Below are 27681 nucleotides of genomic sequence, written 5' to 3'. Positions count from 1 at the left end.
CTTTTGTTATTGTTACAGAACCCTTTTTGGTCCTGAGGAGAACCCCGCCATTAATAGGGGTTCGAAACGCGTCGACCAGCCCAGTCCCGTATCTGGTCCATACTCATTGTTTCACAGCGATTTCTTAACCATTAGCAAGAGATGTGGACACTCTTCCCGATTTGCGTTCTGTTAAGACTTTATAAACTGTAAAAGCACAAAAGGATTCTTTCCATTAATTTATAACAACAGTCTATCAGATACGGTGACCTATTGTTATTTTTGTTTAGTCATTTTGTGTGAATGTGTTTTGTATGACTGAATGGCCAAGAATGTATGAGGTATGCAAATGTTATTGTGTTATTTACATAATTGTTGTATATATTGTATATAAAACTGCTTGTATTTCCATGCACCAAAAAATAGTGTTATAAAAGGTGAAGAAATCAAAAAAGAAAGATTAAAATGTGTATGTTGCTATACTTTAAGCAAGTTGTTTGTGCTTAATTCAAAACAGCTACTTATGTGAATTGTTTAGTGGTAAAGTGAATCTCTCAGCATTGGTATTTGTTTTGTTCTATTGCTTGCTATATATACAGCACGCACACTGAAAAAAAGGCCACTAGAGTGGATGCCTGCTTTTGCCCCCGGGGAGACCATAGAGTGCGTGTTGCTACGGGAGCACTTTAGTCGGTCCCTACTTGTGTCCTGGGGCACTGTAAAGTGCACGCTCGATCGGAGCAAAGGAATAGGCAAAAGAATGCTAAAATATAAAGCCCTGCGTCCCTGAAGCAGGCGCTGCACTCAATGTTCACTCCCAGTTTTACAGGACTGCTTGTGGACTGTAAATTAGTTGCTCACGAACTCTGATGGAACGTAAGGCACACCTATGCAACCAATAGAAAAACACTGATGACAAAATATTCCTCAGTCTAAACCAATGGGTGAATGACAATATCAGCAAGCCAATGGCTGAAGGTACGAAAGCAAAGAAGTCCCGAGCTTAGAGAGATAGACCCCAACCCCCTTAAGGTGTAGAATACAATATGTTCACCATGAAAAGTGCAAGCACAAAACACAGAAACCTAAAAAAAGGGGACCGAGGATAAAAAGAACACACTAATTCAGCTGCCACAGTGGAATTCAGTGTGTCCTCATTCCATGATTCCTGGTCCTCGGTCCTCCTCAAAGTTCTCCTCTGGCCACAGAATAGAGGCATTCTTTACAGATATAAGAGGAGTAAATTCCGGAAGACAGTACTTTGAGACCCTAATAAGGTACAGTCCGTGCTGTATATAAATGCATTGAGACAAGTCAGTATGTCAGTTCTGACAAACTTGACTCAAAAAAACTTGACATATACCAGTACTGATTGGGAAGCTTGAAGTGAAAAAAAAAACAACACTAATGAATGTATTTAATGCCACTTAACCATTTATAATGGTAGAAAGTCAACATTTTTTTTAAAACACAGGCGGTATTGGTGGATGCCAAGATTCAACAAGCAACACTTTTAATGTGTGTGCTGCACTTAAAATGCACTTTAAAATACACTGCTTAATTAAAGGCCACCTACACATGACAAATCAGATGCAAAAGATGCAAATTCATAATGCACAAATAAGTCACAAACGCGAAGCAAAAACTGCCAGGTACAGACACCACACAAATAACGTGAAAAATGTGGTACTTTGAAATACTCAATGTGCCTTGTAAACAGCGTGATGCAGCAACGGACTAAACCTGTGCATTGTTTAGCAAGAACGAGCAGAAGTGAATCTGGAAAGCCTCCCCTCCGCACATGTCAAAACGAAAGTGAAATTATGCGGTCAACTGAAGCATGCTTTATTTATATAAACTATATGGCTCCTATTTGTTTGTATCTAGTCAACAGTGTGGCCGGTACACTTGGAGTAGCACATAAGTTAAGTGAAAATAAGTTCTTGCTGATGACGTCAGCAATGAAATACCTTGCAACCTTGCCAGTCTCGGCTGAAGTGCCCCAGGCAGTTTTATGGTATTTCAAGGTGCTCCATGGTGTCCGAGAAACTGTGTATAACACACACTTTAAAGGCATCCGTTTTACATTCGTATCAGGGTTTACGAACTACGCGTTTCCAGTATAGCGACTGCACTCGTAATGGGAGGCCACAGTGCCGGTAAGAGCGATCACGGGGGAATGCACACATAAATGATAAAGGGACTTACCTGTCTGATCATAGGATTACAGTTTGTCGTATGAAGCACACAAGCTGCAAACATTTATCTGTGCTGTGTGTTCGTTAGGCTTAAAATCAGACTGCTCATATTACACAAGTTTTAAAAAAGTACACTGGGGGGAGGAGAAACGCGAGACACGGCATCGGAGAGCATAAAAGGAGACACGGCCTGGCGGCCGTGAAACTGAAAGTACGGCCGGCCGTGTATAATCAGGGGTGAGAAATGCGCTGGGAGGGCTGCCTTTGATGTGGTAATGCGAGGCAGGCAGGCAGGCGGCTGGTGGCATTGTGCACGCGCTTTTTAGGGCTTACGCTTGCACAATGACCTAAAAAGCACATGCGCTGCAAGGAATCGCCAGTGGAATCGCCAGTGGTGGTTAAACTCTGGATAAACCACAATAGAGCTTCGCCAGCTATGAGTGAGCGCATCAGCAGGCGAGCCCTAAAGAGAGGGATGGTGGCCCTTTAAGTGAGACATTAGTGTTGGGCCCAGATGGAACTGAAAGAAAGAGACCGCTATCACATCATGCAATTTATCGCTCTAAGCCCAGGCGAGAGCAACATGCAAACTGTAGAGGTTAAAATGGGCAATGGTGAGGGAATGCAATAGGAGTACAGCACTTATAATTTAAATATTAGCTGAAAAAGATGTTTTTCACATAATCTCGGGCAGTATACGGGCAAGTGCAAAAATGTTGTAAACTGATAAAGGCTCATAAGGAGCAATGCAAAGTCTTTAGAGAAAATAAAAGAGTGCCATCGAAGGGCCCACAGTTTCGGATAAAAACAACCCTAAAGGGATGGTAGACAAAAGAAAGTTGATGAAAAGCAAAAGAGGCTCGGGGAGGGAGGGTAGTAACACAGACTATGTGAGTGAGATCCAATAAGGGATGGGAAGGAGTGGGGAGACTTGGCGAAAACAACAATCAAGGAAACCCAAGAATGTTTATACAAACAATTCATTTTAAAAAAGTGCAAATGTTACAAGCCGTCTGTGATCCGGTTTCCATAAAATGTAAACAGCACACAGGGACACTAAGGAGGGGAGAAAGTAAGAAAAAACATGCAGTCCAATAGAGGTCCCTCGCACTGATGTACAGCCCGGTTCAAGCAGTGTAAATTGGCTGTACATCACTGTCTGAAGCCAATATTATATGTGCAGATGATCCCAGGATATAAATAGAGTTGTGTCAATTTGGCTTGGTAATCCTCTTTGATATGAGATGATCAAACTTTATGAAGCGCAGCAAATGCCTGTAGATGTCAAGGTGCTCCAGCTTCAGAGAACCGCTCAGCCGTGCCTCTGGTTTAATAGATATACCAGTGTTGGAACTGGCCCTTCTTGCAGGGTTATCCTCAAACTTTTTGCTTCTTCCTCCCTTATTTTTCCTGACCTGTGCCTGTTGGCAATAGGACTCTGCGCACTTTACCACTGCTGATCTGTGCTAAAGTGCATATGCTCTCTGTATAAATTGTTATTGTGATTGGATACACATAATTGGCATATTTGTATCACCAAGAAGTCCCTAGTAAAGTGCATTGAGTGTGCCAGGGCTGGTGATACAAATGCTACTAGTGGGCCCGCAGCACTGCTTGTGCAACCCACAGGAGTAGCCCCAAAATGGTGTCTCAGACCTGCCACCGCAGTGCCTGTGTGCAGTCTGTGAACTGCCATGTCCTCCTGGTCAGTGTCCCCACTGATCAGGCCTAACCCTTCCCTTTTTGTGCACATTGGTCACCCCTATGGAAGGCCCAAGGTATCCCCTTGGGCAGGGTGCAGTGTATGTGAAAGGTAGAGCATGTACTGGTGCAGGTGACATGCTCTGGTAGTGAATTACAGCCATTTTCGTTTTTCACTGCTGCAAGGCTATCTTGCTCCATAGGTTATCATGTGGGATGCTGGCTACAGTGGCTACCAGCATATCTTCCCATAGGAACATGATAGGACATAAACGTCTAGTATCCCTGAACTCAGAATTTAATAACACACCTTTTTGAAAAGGTTGTTTTTGAATCCTGTGTTTGAGAACAGCACTTTTAGAAAGTTGCTGTTCTCTTGTCTGCCCTTTCTGTGTGCCTTGGCCTGTTTCTGTATTGACTATCTGGTTTGAGAGTGACAGGGGCTGGGGATTCCCCAGGAGGCTGGCTGAGTCAGCCCTAGGCTGAATGACTGCATTGCAACTTTAGTGGTGGGAGGAGATAGCATCTGGGCCTGAATAGGGCTGTGCCTGCCTTCCACAATGCTGGCTCCACCTCCTGCTGGGTGGCTGACGACCCTGCCCCTCACTCTGAAAGGAAAGGAGAAGCCATGAAAACAAAGTGCTCAAGGAACACCCAGAACTGGTTCAAACCGGGCTCAGGGCCCACTTGCACAAAGAGAACAAAGACTTTTAGGGGTATAAGTATAGGACCCCTGACTACAGAAAAATAGATCACCCTGGAATCAAGAAGGAACCTCTGCCAAGGAGAAAGCTGAAACTGAAGAAGGAAGATTGTCCAGCTGTTGCTCTGCTGGATTGCCCTGCTGTTGCTTTGCTGCCAAGGGGGGGGGGGGAGGGCCTTTGCTTTGGGCTGTGTCCCCTTGCTTGAAGGAATCTCCAAGGGCCTGAGAAGAGCTGGCTCCCTGTTTTGAATTCCCAGGAACAAAAGGACTTCACCCCAGGTCCCCCTGAGTTCTACTGAGAGAGTTCTGTTGTTCCTGGAGTGCGTGGCCCATGTGTGGTGCCTCTGGAAGTTGTACCTGTGCTGGGAAGCTGGAAATTCTGCTTTAAAGACTTTGCTACAGAAAAGTTATTGCATTGCTCGCTGTGGAGCGCATCCCCGACAGTGCAAGGAAATTCCCGCCGCTACGAAGGCTGAGATCTGTTGCCGCTGCCAGAGCCGTTGCATCCTTCATTTTCAGGACGCATCAGACCGGTGCGGGAAGATTACCATAGCTGCAAGTGTCATCGCAGAGCCTGTCGTCGCTGAGTGAGATCGCCGCACCGCTTGCTTGCGGACCGCATCACGGCGCTGCGAACATAGTCGCAGAGCCATCGCATCGAGGAGCTGCGAGAGAGATCGCCGCTGGATCGCGCATCGTTGCCCTGGAGATCATCGCAGCCCATACGAGATCGACGCATCGTGCCTTTGCGAGAACAAACTTCCTGCGGAACCTACGCACCGGAATCCATACAAGTGGCCTTCCTCTCCATACAGACCGGATTCGTCGCAACACGCCCGTGCTGCAGCTGGGTTGTTGCATCGCCTCCCCAAGGTCTCAGGAGCAACGCCTCGCTTGTTTTCTACCGCAACTAAAGGTACTGTTGGCTAAACGTGGCGCAACTGTGAACTTTTCACGCAACTGAGGATTATTTTTATCGCAACCTTAAGAACTCTTTTGCAACCATATTCTTGGACCGGGTATGTTGGATTTTTGTCGTTTTGGTCTTGTGTAGTTTAGATTAAATACCTTTATTTTTCTAAACTGTTGTGTAGTCAGTTTGTGGTGTTTTCACTGTGTTACTGTGACTGTTGGTACAAATACTTTACACGTTGCCTTCTGATTAGCCTTGACTGCTCTTGCCAAGCTACCTAGAGGGTGAGCAGGGGTTATCTCAGAGGGTTCCACCTTATCCTGACTAGAAGCAAGGGTCCCTATTTGGACAGTGGTACCTACCTCTGCCAACTAGAGACCCCCAGTTCTAACAATCAGACAAACTAACTGTCCCAACAGGATGAAGCAACAGTTCTTTAAGGTTTTTCTAAAGAGAGAGAGCAATTTAATACAAGTCAGTTGACAAAAACGAGTTCCAGAGCCTTGCAGCCGCGACCAATAAAGATTAGCCTTCCCATCTTTTCTTCCAGGCTCCGGGCACAGATACCAAGTTGTAGTGAGATGAACAGAGATTTCTCCATGGGTTATACCAATGAAATATAGCTTTCATTCCTTCCGGACTAACATGGTAGACGGCCTTATGTACAATGCAGAGTGCCCTAAACATTATACGCTTTTCATTGGGAGCCAGTGCAGGTCATGGAGTCCCTTGAACACAGAGTGCCATTTCAGAATATCTAAGGTGGACCTGCCAGCGCATTCTGCACTAATTGCAGTTTGGCTTGAGTGTTATTGTTGGTCTAAAGGTAAAAGCGCATTGCAATAATCGACTCTAGAGGAGACCAACGCCAAAGCCACTAGTTTCCATGCAGAAATGGGAATGAATGTAACAATTTTCTTTAACATTCTGATAATCCAGAAACAAGTAGTCGTAGTGTGACTGACCAGCTGTCAAGTGAAAGTTCACTGTCCAGAATGTTCCTCAGGTTCTTGGCTATGTCTCTAGGAGCTGGTGAGGTACCCAGCATATCAGGCCACGAGTTATTATTCCACATAGAGGCTTGTGTTGTGAAGAAAATCACCTCAGTCTTCTCCCCATTAAGCTTCAGATCGTTTTTTTCCATCCACCCAGCTACTGCCGTCATACAGCTGTTTAAGTTGGCTGTGGTAGCATTAAAGTATTTAGAAATCTACATGATTATCTGGGTGTCGTTGGCATACGACCCTACTTGTAGCCCAACAAAGTGTATGAGCCTGGCCAGTGGGGAGATGTAGAGATTAAACATTGTGGGGCTCAAGGATGAGCCATGCGGCACCCCACATGGCAGGGAGAATGGGTCAGATTGGAACTGATTCACAGCCACCCTTTGAGATCTATCCTCAAGGAATGAAGACAGCAGTTTCAGAGCTAAATCTGTGATACCCAATTCCAGTCATCATTACATCAACTGGGATGGGGAGACGGTATTGAAGACTGCGAACAGATCCAACAACATCACCACCCCAGAGCACTGAGAATCAACTTACCCTTCGGTCAGTTCTTAAGGGTCAGGAGGAACTGTAGAAATATAGAGAACTACAAAATAGAGTCGACAATCCTCTCCAGAAACCTGACAGACCGAGGTTACCCTTCAAGGGAAATATCCAAAAGCCAGGAAAAGAGCGCAGCACAACCACAGGGAAAGTCTACTTGAACGTAGGTTGAAGGATCCGGTTGAGAATCAACCAATGACTTGTGTGACAACATTCACACCAGCATCCGATGAAGTAGAAAAGATCCTTAAACGACACTGGCAGATACTCAACACAGGAATCCTTGAACTCCAACCACCCCGGTTCGCATTCAAAAGGTTCAAAAACATCAAACATATCCTAGTCCAGACTAGACCAAAGAAAAAACTGACAGGACCAGAGACCACCCTTTGGCAATTACCCGCAGTCAAGGGACATTATCCCTGCGGAATGTGCAGTAATAACGCTGAACGACTCCTTCACCTGGGAGTTAAGGGGCCATACAAATTGCAATAGCACAAACTGCATTTACCTTTTGACCTGCCCATGTGGTTTATACTATGTGGGGATGACGACCCGCCCGATCAAAATACGCATCTCCGAGCAACGGAGTAACTTCCGTTGTAAAAAGAGTAACACTAAAATGTGCAAACACTATATGGAACAAAACCACACGGCTGATTCTCTCAAATGGCTAGTCTTGGAGGCCAATCCCAGAACATCCAAACAGAGTCTGTTCTTTAAAGAACAAAGGTGGATACACCGCTTATCCACTGACAGCTCAGGCCTGAATGAGGAAATACCGCCCTCTAAATGACTCCACCATATAGAACACACCATAGACTCTTCTGATTGGTAAACTCTATATGTATACTGAAATCTTCAAGTGTGACCCATGCCAATACACAGGTCCTACCCGAACATCAAAAGAATTTATGAGGCTCTCGCACCTAGTTCTCCAACACACAATTTAGTTGGACACCTCTGTATGGTACGCACTGGGCCACTCACCGTCAAACTTCTGACCTTCTCATGGGTGACTCTTACAACTTCCAGAAGTTCTGGTAAAACATTAAATTCCTCAGGGGTGACCCAAAAAAACTCAATCCTTATGTTCGTTTAGTCCTGTTGAGAGTGTAACACACTTAAATAAACTGCTATCTTTAAGTGCACTGTCAATATACATGCCAGACTGAGCCAACCCAGATTAAGACAACTAAGACCCATGCCAAAACATAGGCCCTACCCGAACAATTAATTTATTAATGCGGCACTCCTTCCCGGTTCTTAATGTAGTTGAACACCTCTGGATAGTACGCACTGGGTCACCCAGCCGGTAAACTATTGACTTCCTCATGGGTGATTCTATTACATCTTCCAGAAGTTCTGGTAAACTCTTAAACTCCTCAGGGGTGGCCACTAAAGGGGGGAAATATTTCTTTGTATTAGGCTCTAGAGCTTGGAACAAATTGCCACCTCAGCTTCGGCTCATAGCTAAGGAGAGTTATTTCAGGAAATCTTTGAAGACATGGATCTTCTCCCTCACTGATGCAGCCTGTAGGGCACTGGTGTAAAGCTTGTAATGCGTTCGAAGTTGCCTTCAGTCCACCAACCTTTTCCAGCGGGGTTGGGTGTTGAGCGCCAAGATGCTCCCTGGAGCGGTAGTAGCGCTATATAAGTGTGATCTTACATTACATTACATTACTACACAATCCATAAGTTCATTTAAACCCGACGAAAGTGTAACACACTTGAAAACGGCATCTCCACGGCCTAACAACACCACTCTGTCATGGACGCCTACCGCACCACCAATATCACATGACCTTCAATATTTGCCCAGTCACACACCTTCAGTGAACCTTCACCCCGCGGTCACATGACATGACCGAAAAACTTTAATTTATAGCCGCAGGGTTTCCAGTTACCTGCCGGACCCGGCGGCGTGGGGTAGGTCATACTGACGACGCGGGCGACTACAAGTAAGTAAAAATCATGGACGTAGTCTTTTAAAGTGCGGGGGGTCCCATAACCATCAGATACGTGGGATGGCCGCGATCCAGCATTTGATGGGATAGGTTTAAAGTAATTATGTGGTCACGATCCCATTCCACCCAACATACTGCCTTTTATGCCCCATACGCAAGCGTTTAAACCCGGGCGCCAATCGACTTTGTAATGGGACATCCAGAGGCTCGCGACAATGGGGTTTATATATACACTGTCGGGCGGCGCCTCTCGAACTTGTAATGGGACACTGAGAGGCTCGCGACAATGGGGTTCGTATATACTATGCTGGGCGGTATAACGAACACAAACGATTTACCCGGACACTTCTCAAACGTTTGAGTAGACATCGAGAGACTAGCGACAATACATTGGCCTCTGTATTCACATGGGGTTAAAGGCCACCACAGCCGACCCGTTTAGTAGATCTACTGAGGTTAGCATACGACAGACGCAAGCCCTTAAACTGGGTATTTTTTGCCAGGCGGCGCCTCACGAACTTGTAATGAGACACCAAGAGGCTCGCGACAATGGGGCTTGCATGTACAATGCTGGGCGGTATAACGAACACCAACGCTCTCCCGGGCGCTTCTCGAATGTTTAATTAGACATCGAGAGGCTCACATAAATACTTACATGGGGTTAACGGCCACCACAGTCGCCCTGATTATTAGATCTAGTGACGTTAACACACGACAGACGCAAGCACCACAATGGGGTACTTTACGCCGGTCCACACATAACTTAGACGGGTCCGCAACACAGATCTATGCGTATACAGCCAGATGGTAATGATCAAGGTAGTTACCGGACATGGGCACCAGGACCACCTATACGCACTGTCCGCACGGTACACATATGACAGTCAACACACTGATGTTGCCCATATTTCTACTGAGTGATTGCCTCAAAAGTTGGCGATAGCAATACAGCACACAGTGTGGTTACTCAGATACACACCCGCACTTGATGTAAGCTTTGCTAGATAGCTGTATTCCTAATATTAGAATACAACACAGAGCATTGGCTGATACCCTATACCTACGTAGCCTACACTTCAGCATAGTTTAGCAGTTTTTAGACAATCATCTTCCTAACCACACATTTCCTCCTTAAACCAGCCAAATTCTGGATGTCTCAAACCTATGTACAGTCCGCCGGGTACTGTTGTTGCTTACACACTCTAAACCATTAGGTGAGTGATGAGTTCTCACCACTGATTTAATTGCTGTTGCTACGTATGTTTTTAATTACGTTTTTCCACAGGGGCATGCTCACTACTTGGCTTACTGACAACACAATTGTCATTGTTTTTAACCCACATGCTAGTTGTACTTTTTCTAGCATGACATTTTGGAATGTACAAAGTCACCCTTGTGTTTTTTTGTTTGATGATAAACCTGTTGTGAATTGCTCTTTTATCTCCAAATACAGGTAGATGCAGCGCAACACAGGTATAACACATGGAGCATTTTTTCTTGTGGACTATATAATTGTCTCTATTAAATTTAAACACTAGATACTCAGGTAGATCACACTGACGTAGACAGTTGCTCCCCTTAGAAAATCTTCATTAAGGTCCTAAAGAATCGCAAGTCATTGGACAAACGCGAGAAACATGTCGACCATTCAGAGCACACACTAAACTGAGACTCGTAACAGGAAGCATAATATTCCAGCGAGTACCAGTTAGTAATTCCTTTTAATTAAAGCAGGGGACCCCCAGAATAAACCTGATCCTGGTACCCTTAGCTTTATTTTAACTTGCATAACACGTCTAGGCTATTCTGGCCCCACACCCCCACTTCACCTGACGGCAGTTGGATAGAAGATCTCCGCCAAAGTGCCCCTCTTTGAGGTGTCGCCCGTTGGGTATTGCACCGCCGACCCATTGAGGAGCAGCCCAGATGATGAAACATGACACCTGAAAGGGTGTGTGAGGGCATTACATCCAACATAATGGATGCCCACGTGTAGGACCCATGAGACCCACAACATCCACAAACACCAACGTGATACGTACATTCATTAGTTTGAGAACCAGATCAGCCCTTTTTGTATTACAACCTCAGGGCAAACTCTGAGACTGGACCTACCACTCCCTATGAGTGGCAATCGCCCTATGAAACTAACCCTTCCACTTGTTGTAAACAACTAATTTGTAGTCCCTGATCAATATATTATATGCCAAACTTTCCTGCATCTCACAATGCTTCTTGGAGTGGTGTGGCTCACTGGTTAGAGGCGGCAGACCCGGAAGCAGAGAACGGCCCGGGACCAGGGTTCAATTCCCGACGCGGCAGGGTCGTGGACCAGGGTCAGCGGACTCGATAATTCTCGCCTCGGTGCCTACTCTAACCAGGAATCACACTCTGCAACTCTGGGCATTAGCTTGCCTCATCTCTACAACGGCCCCCCACATTCGCCGGGGATGCCTGGTTTCACCTTGGAGATACCCAGTAGGAACCATCTCACAGGGATAGCCAGGATGAGTTCCCCAGCGGTCTACAGCGCCACGACGCCTCAGGGCAGCAGTGCGCTTTACAAGAACACAGTATGAAAAAAGGCATCAAAATTGATATCACCAGGGAGAGAACAACATGTGGAAGGCACAACAATCAATTAAAAAGTACAAAATTTTGTTTTTTTATTAAGTATATATACTCCGAATAAAAACATTCAAATACAAAAACAAATACATTCAACCTATTCTAATCATAAAAAACAATAATTGACACACAAGGTAAAATTGTCAATAACACAATTAATTGTAAGTTCATAAAACAGTGGCAAACAAATGTAATCTTCGACGCGCGTTTCGGCGTATTAACAAGAACGCCTTCTTCAGGAGCCACATATAAAATCAAAAAGTTGAAAATACTACGTAGTTCCAAATGATGGCTGGAACACAGGAGAACGCTCCGTTCCTAATCGTGTGGACGGATGTGGGGTTTAGTTCCTTTTGGTTATACTAAACCATCCAACCAAAATACTAATGTTGGTCAATTCAGTGTATGAAGGAAAATGTTTAAAACGGCAACCAATCGATATCAGTGCTAAAGCATACAACCACTTATAAAGCAGAACGGCTCTTCATTGATATGGCGCTCGTCGCTTTTGAGAATTTCTTTAAAACGAAAAGTAGTCGGCTTGGTTGGTAAATGTACACGGGAACGCGGTCAATAAAGCTGCTCCCTCAGCGGTATCTTTAAAGCGAAAGCTGTCTTGGGAGCAGCTGTATTGACCGCGTTCCCGTGTACATTTACCAACCAAGCCGACTACTTTTCGTTTTAAAGAAATTCTCAAAAGCGACGAGCGCCATATCAATGAAGAGCCGTTCTGCTTTATAAGTGGTTGTATGCTTTAGCACTGATATCGATTGGTTGCCGTTTTAAACATTTTCCTTCATACACTGAATTGACCAACATTAGTATTTTGGTTGGATGGTTTAGTATAACCAAAAGGAACTAAACCCCACATCCGTCCACACGATTAGGAACGGAGCGTTCTCCTGTGTTCCAGCCATCATTTGGAACTACGTAGTATTTTCAACTTTTTGATTTTATATGTGGCTCCTGAAGAAGGCGTTCTTGTTAATACGCCGAAACGCGCGTCGAAGATTACATTTGTTTGCCACTGTTTTATGAACTTACAATTAATTGTGTTATTGACAATTTTACCTTGTGTGTCAATTATTGTTTTTTATGATTAGAATAGGTTGAATGTATTTGTTTTTGTATTTGAATGTTTTTATTCGGAGTATATATACTTAATAAAAAAACAAAATTTTGTACTTTTTAATTGATTGTTGTGCCTTCCACATGTTGTTCTCTCCCTGGTGATATCAATTTTGATGCCTTTTTTCATACTGTCTAATTTCCCTGTATAACATATTCTGTTACATAAACAGGGGGTCCTTGTTATTTTCGTCCCTTTACAAGAACACATACATTACATTACATTCCAAGCACGTTCCTGACAGCAGCAGAGCTGCCTGAGACGCCTTAGTCTTTTTGTAAACCAGGGGGCTGTAGGCAGTTTACTGCTGGGTTTGACTTCCTATATAGGTACTACCTTGTCTGTTCCTGGACACAACCAGGTTGAGCAAGTCCTCCGCCTCTCTGTCCACATCCTCCTGGCCACTAAAAGTCTTTCTTCCAAGAGTAATATCAAAGGATTCTGTTGACACAGCCTTCCAGTCCCTTCTGAAGATCTTACTAATAATGAGCGTAACCCTGCTTTGTGCAAGTGGCAAATTTAAGTGAGAAGGTGACTTCATTATGATCCGACCAGCTAAGCTGGACCACCTTCTGGAAGGACAACCAGCGGTCACTGGAAGAAATCTCACCTGGGTGTGTCCTGCCAAATGTTTGGGGGTCGTGAACAACTGTACATGCCCATGGCAGGCCAAAGTCTTCTAAATAACAGTGTCTCTATTGGTACTGTCCTCCATGTGAAAACTGAAATACCCAAGATGGTGATGTTACTATTTGCAAAGTGGTGCTCTGTAAAATTGGATATTTCGGTAAGGACAGGCATTCTGTATCCTGGGAGTCTGTAACTTAGTATTTCCCCCATATGAGATAGTAGGGGAGATTTTGGTTTTAAAGTATAGAGTTTCACAGGAGCTACTGCATACATTTGACTCCAGTTGACCTTGATACTGTACATTATATAGACTAGCCAGTCCTCCTCATGGCCAGCATACTCTGTCAAGTCTGAGGATTGAATAATCGATTGGATAGCATCCCCTAGATCAGGGCCTGTGGCATCATTCGCCCACAACTCTGTGATAAATACCCAGTCCAGGTCTTGAGTAGATTTAAATTTAGCAAATTCAGACTTCTCTTTAATCAGTGACCTTGTTTTGGTTAAGAAGCCTTACGTTTTACATCTCACCCAACTGGTTCCTTAGAGGGCATTGCTATTTTTGTGCTGTTACAGGACTTTTGCGGGGAGCTGGCATTACAAGGGAATAGTCCTAAAGCCAAATGTATCACACATGCAGGATCTTAGATCATACATGTCTGCAAATCCGAATTATGTGCATGAGAGAGGCTTACCAACTCATCATATCATCAGTTGTTGTTCTCGAGAATAGGTAGAAGCTGGGGGCCTTTCTGGGCAGGCAAGACAAGGGGTCCGGGAGTAGAAGGGCTCGCCTTTGGTGTGTGTCTGCGCCGTAGCCACCATCTGTAGAGGAACATGCTTTAACAGGCTCCTCCCCCTTACGTCTGGTGATCAATTAATGCTGCCCTAGAGGCGGCTAGCGTCTTTCAAGGCAGAGGGAAAAATGCAAAGGCGGCAACAGAACAAAAGAATGTAATTCGGTTTTAATAAGAACGTTTCAGGTATTTCAGTTTTTAAAAATTAAAGTGGGGGTTTTCTTTAAAATACAATAAAAAACCTCAGAGCAGCATAGGTAGCTATGGCTGGTGCGTCAGCGCGGTAGCCAATATTTGAAGGGGAGCGAGCTCTTACAGGCTGTGCCCCCTTATGTCTGATTGGTTCCCTGGTAATCGATCAATGGCCCCTAGATGCATCAAGCATCTTTCAATGCAGCGGAAAAAGTGCAAATGCGGCAACAGAAAAAACAAGTATTTACAATGCAATGGTCTCGGCATTGTTAAAGTTAGAGCTATTGGCATTGCTCATGACATTTTTATTTACGTTTATGTTTTTAAAACATATAAATAAATGGCATTGTCATTTACAATGCCAATAGCTTAATCCCTCGCAAATGCCAGACCTATTGCATTTGCACCCACACACAGAGCCACACACACAAAAGCCACCCACACAGTCATTAACATAGAGCCACCCACACACACACAGAGCCACCTACACAGAGCCACCTACACACACACAGAGCACCCTCACAGAGACCCACCTACACACACACACACACAGAGCCACCCTCACACAGAGCCACCTACAAAAAAAGCTACCCATATAGAGCCACACACACAGAGCCCAACTCACACACAGAGCCCAACACACACACACACACACAGAGCCCGACACACACACAGAGCCTGACACACAGACCCCGACACACACACAGAACCCAACAGACAGAGCCCAACACACACACAGACAGAGCCCAACACACACACAGACAGAGCCCAACACACACACAGACAGAGCCACACACAGCCACACACACAGACAGAGCCACACACACACACAGATCCCCACACACAGATTCCTCTGAGAAGACCCACATCCGGCCTGTGACTGCCTTTGTATCACAGTCTGTGGGCGAGAGACACTTGAAAATGGTATTCTTGGAGGCTCGAGCTCTCAGCCAGAGAGAAGGAATTAGTCATTGTATTTTTACGCGCCCCACAGCCCCCACGGGTTAACGTCGACTGTCTGATGTGTGAAAATTTGTGATTGATACCACGGGTCATCTTGTGCTTACCTCAAGCAGAAGCGTAATTGCCACTTATATAATGGAGCTCTCTTACACACATGCTGAACTCAGAGTTGACTAAAAGGTATTGGCAGTGGCCAGCTGAGTTTCGGGTTAAACGCACTTTAACACAGAGGTTCTTAATCTTCTCCACAAAGATACTCGTTTAGTTTGTAAGTACCAGGCGCAAACGTGAGACGCTTCCTTATACATGTCCGATTGAATGTTCTACGACAGCCTGCCCAGATGACATGGAGTCTACATAGAAACATAGACATGTGCCTGCTAATACTGTAAAAAGAACTGCGGCATGTCCGAGAGTACTAATCCAGTCACCTCTGAGAAAACCGTCCCTCTTTAGTGTAACAGCGCACGCAGAAACTACTAGAATAGGTTTCACATGCGCAACTGTGCGCACTAATAGCCAGCACACCTTGCGCCAGCTGTCATTTTGTTTTGCAGACGTGACACGCTACATAATGTGTGTTTCTGTACAAATGGGATCAGTTTGCGCTAAACAACGTCTGCAAAGCAACTGTGTTAATCTGTGCGTTAATTGGTTGCATTTTAACAGCACATGCAGGATCCAAGTGCAGCCCTGAGTGTGATATTCAGGCGGAAATGACCCAGTGGTGATCGGCGAGGATGCCTTGGTGTTGGGCTGCTAAAGTAGTGCACAAGGTTACGTTATCCTGCAGACGGAAGTGCCAGGCCAAAGGGGTTTGTTAACAGGAAGCTCCTTGTGTGAGGGCGACGCATTCATACCATTCATTCCCACTCACTCTCAAGGTTGAAACTCTTTGCAGAACAACGCGATATTGGCTTAAACGTTGACAGTTAGGCATTTTATGTGTCTCGTCACTCGTGCTTTTTTTTTTTAATCGTGGGCTTTGCGTGGGACCGATCTGGTTAGGCGAATGTCTACTGGCTGAACGTGGGTTTCAGAAACGTGCTCACGTGCACATAACGCCATACCAAGGTGCAACGTGGGGAAACGTGCAGTGACTGCAGTGGGTGGGTCAAATGTTTGTGCTAGTGAAACCTCACCTGGATAGTGTTAGCATCTGATATCAGCGTTGGAGTTTGGCGACGATGATTGCGCCGTGCACGCTGGACCACTGGCTCGGACGGTGATGACTAGCCAAGCGGCTTAGGGTCTATATTCAGGCTCACATTACACTTCACAACGGAATCGTGTTTCCGACTTCAGCCCGTCGGCCTGGGACCAAATCTGCAGTCCTGGGGAAAGGGGCGGGCCTGCATGCAGTGGGCGGAGCCTAGGCCACTGGAACCCTCTCTCCTAATTCAGCTACACTAATGCCCAGCAACACCCCCAGCAGTCGAGCATGGCGGACACGTATAGTGCTCAGATTTCCTTAAAATAGAAGCATGTGTTGAAGGCCTACTAGGTTTCTTCATAAAACTCTCAGGTCTACTGCTCAGGCTAGGTCTGGTTGTCCAGTTGGTTAGATTAGCAATCTCCACGTTACCGATATTGGTTCCCCACCACTCGTCATTCACTCTCACTTGTACCTATAGCCCAAAGGGCCTTGAGGTCACTACAAGATGTTTAGTGGCACTCTACAACCAGCAGGGATATGCGTCCCGAAAACTAACAACAACAAAAAAAAAAACAATCGCTCGCCATTTTTTTTCTCTAAGCCCCGTCCTTTTCGGATTGGGGGGGGGCGTGTTTTTTTCTTTAGAGAAAGAAACGGAAAAAAATACGCCACTCAATCTGAAAAGGATGGGCTTACAGCGAAAAGAGATCGTCACAGAGACCTCTTCTCGCCGTTTAGGAGGCCAGCCAATGGAGAAGAGGGACGGGTTTAAGCCTCGCTACTCTGAGACAAAAGATCTCGCCAGCGAGACTGCGCATGCGCAGCCTACACTAGCCGAGACCTAAAAATGTAATTCAGTTTTAAAAATACGTTTTTAGGTATTTTAATTTAAAAAAAATAAGGTTTCAATCTTTAAAATACAATTAAAAAAACAGATAAGCACTGCAGTAGTAGTTTTTCTGTGTTATTGGCCTTGGAGGGCTGAACGGACCTTCTCTGAGCCTCTTATTTTCCCTAAAAAGGTTAAAGGCCTTTTACCGCCCCACGTGCACTGCGTAGCAGCAGTAGGACTAGCCCACCTCACCTGCTACAGACACACAGAATGAAGAAATGTTGACAGATTCTGACTCAGTCTAAACCTGGGGGTAGCTGTGACCAAGCTGCGTGGTAGACATCACAGACTCGTCAACTCACACAGTGCCACTGTGAGCCACACAATATCGGCTTCTTTCACACAGCCACCTGCTGAGGAGCCGATATCACACAGTGGGAGGGAAAACAAACTGAAAAACGCAGTTATCAGCTCATTTCAAGCTTGTTTAGGGAGGGATTAAACTTCCAACATCCATTAAGAGGTGTAAAAATAGCCCAGGGCATTGGCACCAGCAAGCTTTTTTTCTTATTTTTTTGGAGGAGAGGGTTGGGGTGAGAGCAGCGACAAAGTTGCCACATAGGTACTTCTCGGCTCGAAGCCCCACCCCCTCCTCACTGTAAAACTTTTGTTTTCGTTGGTAGGCCTGCCTCAGCAGCTCTGACTGCCAACAATAAATTCACATACTTAATTGCTTTGTTCCACTTGCAATAGTGTCTCTCAAATTGTCACACATAAATCACCAGAATATCACACATATGTTAGTTGAAAATATGGAAATGTCGCACATAAATAAACTGAAAACTTGGCTGCTGTGTGTGCTCCACTGGAAGGTCAAACACAAGAAGTGTAACATGTAACATAAGTTACTCCCATCCCCAAGAAGGCCAATGCGGACTTATCAGAGCCAAACAACTTTCGACCTATCACCAGCAGCAATTGCTTGAAAAATGCGTTCACTCGCAGCTATGCAAACATATTGAGAAATATCAACTCGTGGATTCCCATCAGTCAGGATTTAGAGCAGGGCACAGCACCGAAATGGCACTAACTCACATTGTTGATGACGCTGTCAGAGCCCTCAACCAAAATGTCCCTTCTCTCCTGATCCTTCTAGACCGGTCCTCAGCCTTCAATACCATCAAACACAAAAACTTGATTGATCCCCTACAACATAGGATGGGATAGTTAGGCCCGGTCCTAAACTGGTTTTTCTCCTTCCTTCACAACCGCACGCAAAGGATCAAAGTTAATCATGCCCTCGCTTCCAGTTCCCCTGTCCTTATTGGAGTCCCTCAAGGTTCTATGCTCTCGCCCACTCTTTCCAACCTATTTATTGAACCTCTTGCGGTCATTTTGAACAGAGCCAACATCCAATACCACATGTATGCGTACGATACACAATTGTACCTGAAGATCTCCTCGCAAGAGGATATAAAAATGTAAACACCATACCCAAACTCAACAATGGCTAGCTCAGAACCATCTCCTACTAAATACTCTCAAAACTGAATTTCTGTTGATCACCCCACCTAATCACTCAGCTCCTACCCTAGACTGGATTAAACACCTAAATACTCTGAACTGCACTCCTCATGTTGTAGACTCTGCCAAATATTTAGGCATCACCTTGGATAAACACCTAAACATGCAGGCACGCATCAGTGCGACTACTAGGGGAGCCAATTTCCAACGAGACACACTAAAAAAAACCATATATATATATATCAAACCATTCCTCCCCCCCGAAGATCTCAGACCGGTGGATCAATCCCTGACTATCCCAAGATTGGAATACGGGCTGGTGACCCTCGCAGGACTTCGCAAAGCTAGCCTAGCCCTTCTCCGAGCTACACTGAAAGCATCGGCCAGGCTTTTAGTGGGTTCTAGGAAATTTGATCACATTTCACCCGCCCTTTTGCAGCTAAACTGGCTATTGAAGCAAGAATACAACTCAAGATAGCCGGTCTGACTCAAAGCCATACACTACAATACCCCATACTATCAAGCTAATAAGCTTGAATATCGGGCTCCAACAGGAACCTCAGAAGTACGTCCACCTTTCTCCTGAAACCTCCAAGATTCAAAAAGAAAAGATCGTACAAGCGTGCTTTCTCCGGTCTTGCTCCAAGAATTTGGAACTCCTTGCCAACAGAGATCAGATTAAATCCTTCCACTACTTCCTTTAAAAAACTGGTTAAAAGAGTACTAATGAACGAATGTTAGCGAGCTGATCATGTTAGTGCCTTCTGTTAATAACCAAAATCTTGAAATATTTCTCACTGATGTTCTATGACATATTATTTTCCCTTCTTTTTGTTATAATCCTAGATAGCCCCTTTAACTGCATCAACTGATGATTGTAAGATTTGTTTTATTCGTAGAGCTAAATTGCACCAACGATACTAATGTAATACCTTCCTTATATTCTGTATAATTGCGGACTACAACGCTGTACAGCGCTCTGATACCCCCTTGGGTCTTGTTCGCGCTCTATAAAAGTTTCTAAATAAATAACAAAAGCAATAGGAAACAACCAAATGAGACTGACAATTAAGCCAACAAACTGTTAGTAACGGGTTGGCCAAAAGCCTGCTGTAAGTTTTGACATTGTCCACAATCGATCTTTTCGACCTAACAATTGAACGTTTGGTAAAGAAGCTATGCTCCAGGGGAAACACAAACACAAGAAGTGGAATGAAAGCCATTTAATAAGTATGCAAATGAGACTGACAAAAAAGGCAACAAAATGATAAGCAAGTTTGCCCCAAAGCCCACTGTAAGTTTTGATATTGTCCAGAAGTATTTTTGACCTAATAAAGTAGCAAACACAACAGCTACAATAACATCACATGTCTGGATTGTCATAACAAAGTACCATGCAGTCATATAAATAAGTACAATAAAGCCATACAAACTTTTTATGTACGGGAGAGGTGAGGGCTAGGACTGTAGTTCTTTTGGAGGATATGTGTATCTGTAAAGAGGCTAACACTGTGGGGTGAGAGAGAACGGTTTCTACTGTAAGGAGGCAGCCCTCACCTGGGCAGATCCTTTACCAAGCCCTGTAATTCGGAGAGGAGCTGGTAGTGCCGCTCTTGCTGCAGCGCCAGATCCGCTGGCTCCTCATACACGCCCGGAAACCCAGCCATAGTTGGCCAGGGTAGAGACAATGAAAGACACACTGGCAGTAGTACTATTTTTATAGGAATGGAGGCCTTAAAATGTTAGAAATAGGTAAGGCCCGCGAGGATTTCATAGAACCAAGCTACGACATCTATGTAAAGGCGGAGCCCTGCCCAGCCTGGAAAAGCACTACAATCAGAGTGGTGCGTTCGCGTTGTACAGCCTACTAGAGGGCGGGGAGGCGGGGCTTGTGATGAAGTCAGTGCCTCCTAGAGGCGGAGCTTGCTAGAAAACAGATAGACATAGGAAACCGCTGCCCACGCTTGCACTCACGTTACCGGGCTACAGACAATGGAAAGAGAAGGGGGACTATGATAGCGGAAGCGGTCATGCCACCATTTTAACCTATCGCACATTTTATTTTCTGGAAAATAAGGTACATTAGAATACGATTTTGTCCATGCTGAATCAACACGCTGTTCCTTACGAGTAAAACTGGCCTTATCCACAAAGTTGGACAAAAAAATGTTACAATGTTGTACCCAGTCCTATTTTCCTTTAGATTTTGTTGTTTTGCTATTGTGATTATAAATATAAAACTAAGATTGTTTCATGTATTCCATCATTGTTTTTAATGATATTATTTGTGTGAACACGAGCTCATTTTCTAATGCCCATTCCGCTCCCCACGAATTGTCTGTTCCCTGTGTATATTCCTGTTGCTTTCCTGTATGTATGTCCATTCTGTGCTCTCTAGGTAGTCCATTTTCTATGTCTATGCCTCTAAGGCTAGTCTCCTCCATTGGTGTGTTTTTGACACTTCCGCTTTTTCTTGTCTTTTGCAGCCTGTATTGATGGTATCGGGCCCACCAACAAAAACAAGTTACTCTGGTTTGCGGGGTCTTGTAGCATAGAGAAGTGTTTGCGGAGCATTGGGTTCTCCGACGCAGAACGGCACTCAGGAGAAGACAGCGAGAGCCAAAAGCTGTTAGAAGTGGAGCGAGCACCAATACCATGCAGGAGACAGCAACCACCCCAGGGGAGAGAGGCCCCAGCCTCTGACAAGTAGAGGCACGGGGTCTCCTCTTTATCATGGTTGAGAGACTTTCCCCAGACAGGCCTGTTATGGTGAGCTAGAAGAATTGAGGCTCATCTTTCCGGGACCCTGTTTGCGTTCTGGCTTCTCTCTTACATGTCCTCACGTCTCCATGGCGTGTAAGTCGAAAGTAGCACCCAGTGTTGACTTTGATCACAGCTGCTCAGACAGCGTTGAGTACCTGACTCTGAACTTCGGCCCATTTGAGACTGTGCATCACTGGAGGAGACTGCCACCCTGTGATGAATTTGTGGGTGCAAGGTAAGTCTTATTCCTGGAAAAAATAACACAGATACACATTGCTTAATTTGTAGCGGTAGTTGCAGGTTGTGGATACTTATTTCAGGGACTTATCCTTTATTTCACGTTCTCATTTATTCATTTCTTTCTTAGAGGACCTTTCTGTTATGTATTTTTGTAATCTAATTAGTCTCACGTTTCTAAAGCTAATTTAAACGATGTAGTAACTGTCAATACCCGACCACCTTGTCCATAGTTCCTTGTGGGTATCCTTAGCCTCTTTGTTTCGGTTCAGACTACTACATTGAATCTGATCCTTATTTATTATTGTCCAGAGAAGGTTCACTTATTTGCAGTTACTTCATGGATGTATTTATCCATTCATTCTCATCAGCAACCAAAAATGTACTCTTCGTTTGGCTCTCGTCATTCTCTTTCCCACTTTCACTTATCGGAATATTTTGCCATTTGATGGTACTATTGGCCACTGTTTCACGTGGCGGTGTTAAAGTGTTAAGATGCCCAGAATCCAGCATGTGCCAGCCCATACCACCACACTTTGATGTGTCACTTACTTGCCTTATTTGGTATTTTCTGTTGACAGGCGAGGATGGAAATCTGCTTTGTGGTCTTTGATAGCATGTTAACCTGATGCACTTCACCTTGCGTCTTCCTTTGGTTAGCTGTTTCTCTCCTATAGAAAAACTATTTTCAATTTGAAGATGAATCCCTTTCTGATAACGTGAAAGGTGTAACTCAACAGATGCGTTTCAAGTAATTCTTTCGCTGCCCTACCTAGTAGATGGTAAAAGATGGACCCAGGGACTGGAGGTTAAATTCTACTAGAAAGTTTAGAAAGATACGTATTTTCAACCTGAAGTTCATGGAGACAAAATTTGCATTTGCTGTCCCACTTTTGCCAATCATAATTAGTATTTAAATAGCTGTGGAAAAAAGTAAGAAATGCTTCCCAGCTGAAAACAGTCGGATGACCTGAATGGACACATGTGACCCCTTTGAACCTCCCAGAATATGCAGGGTGGGACATGTGAGCATCCTTAAATGTCAAATGCTGCTTGAAAGGTCTGCTAGGTTTACATATAACACTTTGGGGCAATCTTTGAAAGAAGGAGAACAGGGTGGCAAGACAATTCTGGAGTATCCACTGTCTCGTTGCTGATATACCCTGATTTGTCCTATTAGATGTCTGTTTCTTGATTTTTACATATAACTCTTGTGGCACATGTTCAAAATGACCCTTTCTGCAGGGTCATTCTTAAGCCTTTTGCCTTCCTCCTCCATTTTTTCTGGCCTAATTTTAGTTGGCTTGAGGACTTGGGGCACTTTACCACTGCTAATCAATGCTAAAGTGTCTGTGCTTTTTACTTAAAACATGATAACATTGGGTTATCCACAACTAGCATATTTGATTTACGTATAAGTCCCTAGTAGAAGTGCACTACATGTGTCCAAGGCCTGGAAATCAAATGCTACTGGTGGGCTTGCAGCACTGATTGTGCCACCGACTTAAGAAGCCCTTTAAACCTGTCTCAGTCCTGCCACTGCAGAGCCTGTGTATGCAGTTTTAAATTGCTATGTCAACCTGACCAGTTAATCTACTTGCCAGGCTCAAACCTGCCTTTGTATTACATCTAGGTTACCCATAAGTTAGGCCCTAGACAGCCCATGGGCAGGGCACAGTATATTAAAAAAAGTAGGACATTTACTATTAAGTTTGATATATCCTGGTAGTGAAACACTCTTAAATTCGATTTTCACTTTTGCAAGGCCTGTCTCTCCCATAGGCTAACATTGGGATTGTCTTATTACATTTCATAAGTGTAATTTCCAATTGGGAAAAGATGGGATCCCCACATTTGGTATCTCTGGAATCACAATTTAAAAACACAACTTATGATGAAATTGACTTTTAAATTGAAATTATGAAAATGACCTTCTGCCTATTTCTGAAACATATCTGGGCTGGGTGAAGGCTGGCTTCCTGAATTCCTTCTAAACAGCCACAATCAAAGGAAGGGTTTGTGTGACTGAGTAGCCATCTGCAGGCTGATGGGTCATCCTGCAGTAGGATAAGAGGGAGGAGCTGACACACCTGAAAGGGCTGTGTCCTGTCTCCACACACAGGGTTGCATACCCCCCCTTTAGTGAGTCTGGAGCCAGGGCAGGAAAGAGAGACACTCTGAGCACTTCAACGCATCTCTTTGAAATCTCCCCCACTTCAAAGTCCCAACTGGGTATAGTTTCTGGATCTCTGACACCACCTCAGAACACTTCTGGAACTTGGGACTTTTTACCTGGAAAGACTGCTGTGCTCCTTGTGGGACAGCCACTTTGATGACCTGCTTTTCTCTTGCCTGGGAGTGAGAAGGGCTGCATCTGCAGCTCTGCATCCCAGAACTAGAGTGTCTCCAAGGGCTTGTTGACTTGCCTCCTGTTTTTTGAAGTCTCAGGGATATCAAAGACTTTTCACTTCGAACTGCAGACAACACCTGGACTCTAACTGCTGTGAGTCCTGTTCTGCCAAGTGGTGCCAATGTAGTCTTGGGCCCTTGGAAGTGAGTACAAATTGCTGCATTGCCAGAACACACGTATCGACATGAGGACCCGATGCATCCGAGCAGTTGCGTGAACCAGATCAACGCATCTCACCTGGAAGCCCGCATCACCTCCGGAACCTCCACATCACCGCCACTGCATGGAGAAGATCAACGCATCACCTCTACAACGTGGAGAAACCCAGTTCATCACATTTGGAATCGCCGAACCTTGTAATCAGCACATCGAACAGGCCGGCCTCAGAGATTCTGCCTTGGCCTGGCTGAAATCGTTCATATCTGAACACACCCAGTCCGTCTGTCTAGGGTCTTTCTCAGCTCCTAAAATTAATTCTTTTTGTGGGGTCCCTCAAGGCTCTTCTTTGTCTCCTTTATTATTTAATTTGTATATGCGGCCCCTTCTATTTTCTTTAAGAGAGCACAAAGTCACTGTATATAATTATGCAGATGACTTGCAGTTAGTCTTTGTACTCAACTCACCTAATGCTGTGGAGGATTTTCAGGCAACCATGACCTTAATTCAGAGCTGGATGTGTTTAAATCACCTCAAATTAAACCCGGGGAAAACCGAGCTGATCTTGCCCGGGAACAGTGAAATTAGCTGGAGCCCTAATTTCTGGCCTTCTGATATGGGCCTCCCCCCCAAAAAATCGCTAACAGTAAAAAGTTTGGGAGTGACCATCAATGAGGACCTTACTTTAAAATCCCAGATCGGAACTGTAGTTTCTTCTGGCTTTTTTCAATTAAGAAAAATTAGAAAAATTGCACATCTCCTTACTCACACTGCCCTAACTCAGGTGGTCGTGGCTCTAGTCCTTTCCCACATTGATTTTTCAAACAGCCTCTACCTCGGCCTACCTGTAGGTCAACTTAGAAGATTGCAATACCTGCAGAATCAAGCTGCTAGACTGATCTGTAAAGTACCCAAATGGGAATCGATAAAATCAGGTCTAGAGAATCTGCACTGGCTACCGGTGGCTCAAAGAGCCGCATTCAAAGCCGGGTGCATCATCTTCAAGGCATTGCAAGGTAAGGGCCCCCTGTTCATCAGGCAGTTGATTGGAAGATACATCCCCTCACGCAGCTTGAGATCAGCCCATAAAGATTTACTTGAGGTACCACGGTTCAAGAAAAAACGACAGGGAGGCAGCTGTTTTCATTTTTTAGCAGCCACCTTGTGGAATTCTTTACCTTTGGCCCTCAGACAGAGCAAGGATCTCCTTGCTTTTAGAAAGGCATTCAAGACCCACCTTTTCACACAGGCCTATTTGAAATAGCGACTCTTGTTGGTACATCCTTCGTTATGTTTTTTATCTCTCTTCAGCGCCAAGAAGCTCCTGGGCGTATGTGCGCTTTATAAATTTTTAATTAACATAACATAACATAACACATTGCTCACAGAAACAACGTACCGTTGCGTGGAGAAATCTGGCACATCATCCCAACTGCATGGGGATCACTGACGCATCTCATTGTTTGTAAACAGGGTGAAGGCACTTTTGCTTAGCGGGCCCTGCGTGGCTCCTGTATCTGACCCGCACTCTATTGTGGTCGGCCTAAACTCTTGACTTTGTCCTTGTCCAGCACGACCAGTTAACTCTTTAAGCTCTTACTGCTTCTAAGTTTTAATCTTGAAAAATTCTTATCTCAACTTCTACTGATTCAATTTTTGTCATTGAGGTCTTGTTTTATTTATAACATTATTCTCTATTTACTGAACTGTTGTGGTGTCTTTTTGTGTGTTTTCACTGTGTTACTATGGATATCCCTACCTAACTATATTTCAGCTGCAGACTCTTTCTTGGCCTCTAAAAAACATCGGAAAACTTGGCTCTTCACATATTAGCTTCTTCTCTTTTGCTGGTCCTATTGTTCCACTATAGCACCATGACACCTATGGGTATTAGCTTGCTTTACAAGTTTTATCCTATCCTTACTGTTTGAAGTATTTCACAAACACTTTAAATATTGCCTCTTAAATTAAGCCTCACTGCTCTCTGCCAAACTACCCGAGGGTGAGCACAGGTTAATTTTAAAATGTGTTACTGACTTACCCTGACTAGGACTGTAGTTTCTGCTTGGACAGGGTGCATACCTCTGCCAACCAGAAACCCAGTTTCTAACAGCGGAAAGGAAAGGAAAGGGAAACAGAATGCAAAACAATTGTGCATCTACTGTCTGGGTGCTGGAAACCCCTACTTTGTTCTACCAGACTTCTGCCTCAAGGTTAATTGGGGGTACCATGGCTGCCTCAAACTGGATTTTGGTGTTAGATATGGGAGGACACAAGGATTACTATACTCTCCCCCTTCACGCACACACCAAGCTCTCAAAACACAAATATAGTGTGACCAAAGACTTTCCTCCTCCTGAAAATGGCCACAGTGGGTAGGGTTGTTCCTGGGAACGTTTACCCCATTAATTGGGGCATGCCCAGGAGGCATTCTTACCAACTAACCTGTGCCAGGCAGACATGTGGCACGCTTTTTAGCTACTGGGTCAGAGGGTCAGTTATTCATTCTAATTTTCTAAGTCTGACTAATGGGTTAGTATATGGATCACACTCCTATTTTATTATTACCCTGACCAGACCAAAACTATTAAGCACGGTTAATAAATATGGCAATTCAATGAAGTTTAATATCTTTGTGTCATCTAAGAATACTGCTATTGCCTTGACAGCTGGACTGAGCTGCTGGGGCATTGAGAACAAGGTTTCAAATTATCTGCAGTTGATCTCCCAAGTATGAATCCACTGGTCCGGCACAACCAGCTTCTTTATCAGTGGCACCTGTCGGGTGGCGATTATCTTTGCCTAAATTTTATTATGAGCTTTAATCAGGGATAGTAATCTGTACGAGTTGCACAGGCTTTGTTCATTTCCTGGCTTCTGTAGTGTTATTACAAAAGCTTTGGATTGCTTCACCATACATATTTTAAAAGTAAGGTTTCAGCAGCTCTGTATATTACTTATAAAGTCCCCAGGCAGTCCATCATTGCCCGGCGCCTTCCCATTTCTCTGGTCCTGTACAGTCATTTTAATTTATTCTCTTGTGCTAGGTTGACACAAGGCCACCCGATCTGCCTGTTCCACCCATACCATTGTGGCCCTCTCTAGATGTTTGTTGATATATGCTGAACTTTTTCCGTAGTGTGAAGCATAGAGGTTTAAAAAGAACTGAACAAATGTATTGAGAATTTTCGTGGCCTGTACTCCCATCTGGCATCTGTATCTGTGCTATGTGATCAGATGCCCATTTTGG

At 44.6% G+C, this 27681-nt stretch overlaps 2 protein-coding genes across 4 annotated transcripts in view; one reads left to right on the top strand and one right to left on the bottom strand.

The window, feature by feature from the left end:
• Nucleotides 1-20737, bottom strand: part of LOC147679754 (protein DGCR6-like) — a 142899-nt gene extending 122162 nt beyond the window's left edge. The window contains exon 1 of the mRNA XM_086943317.1: nt 20423-20737. Coding sequence (XP_086799443.1) covers nt 20423-20532 — 110 coding nt within the window. The 5' untranslated portion in view covers nt 20533-20737. The remainder of the gene's footprint in view (nt 1-20422) is intronic.
• A 127-nt stretch (nt 20738-20864) lies between these two features.
• Nucleotides 20865-27681, top strand: part of LZTR1 (leucine zipper like post translational regulator 1) — a 201651-nt gene continuing 194834 nt past the window's right edge. For 2 of the 3 annotated variants that reach the window (XR_015300907.1, XM_086943315.1), the window contains exon 1: nt 21284-21863. Coding sequence is in view for 2 of the 3 variants with exons in the window: in XM_086943315.1 (XP_086799441.1) it covers nt 21715-21863 (149 nt within the window). In the remaining variant the exon portion in view is untranslated. Of the gene's footprint in view, nt 20943-21283; nt 21864-27681 lie in introns of those variants that run through there. The other variant, XM_086943316.1, reaches the window with a different exon arrangement.

The sequence above is a fragment of the Lissotriton vulgaris genome, chromosome 11 (genome assembly GCF_964263255.1).
Source record: "Lissotriton vulgaris chromosome 11, aLisVul1.2, whole genome shotgun sequence".
Taxonomy (NCBI): Eukaryota; Metazoa; Chordata; class Amphibia; order Caudata; family Salamandridae; genus Lissotriton; species Lissotriton vulgaris.
The sequence above is the reverse complement of the archived record's forward strand: the minus strand, read 5'-3'. Positions and strand labels throughout refer to the sequence as shown.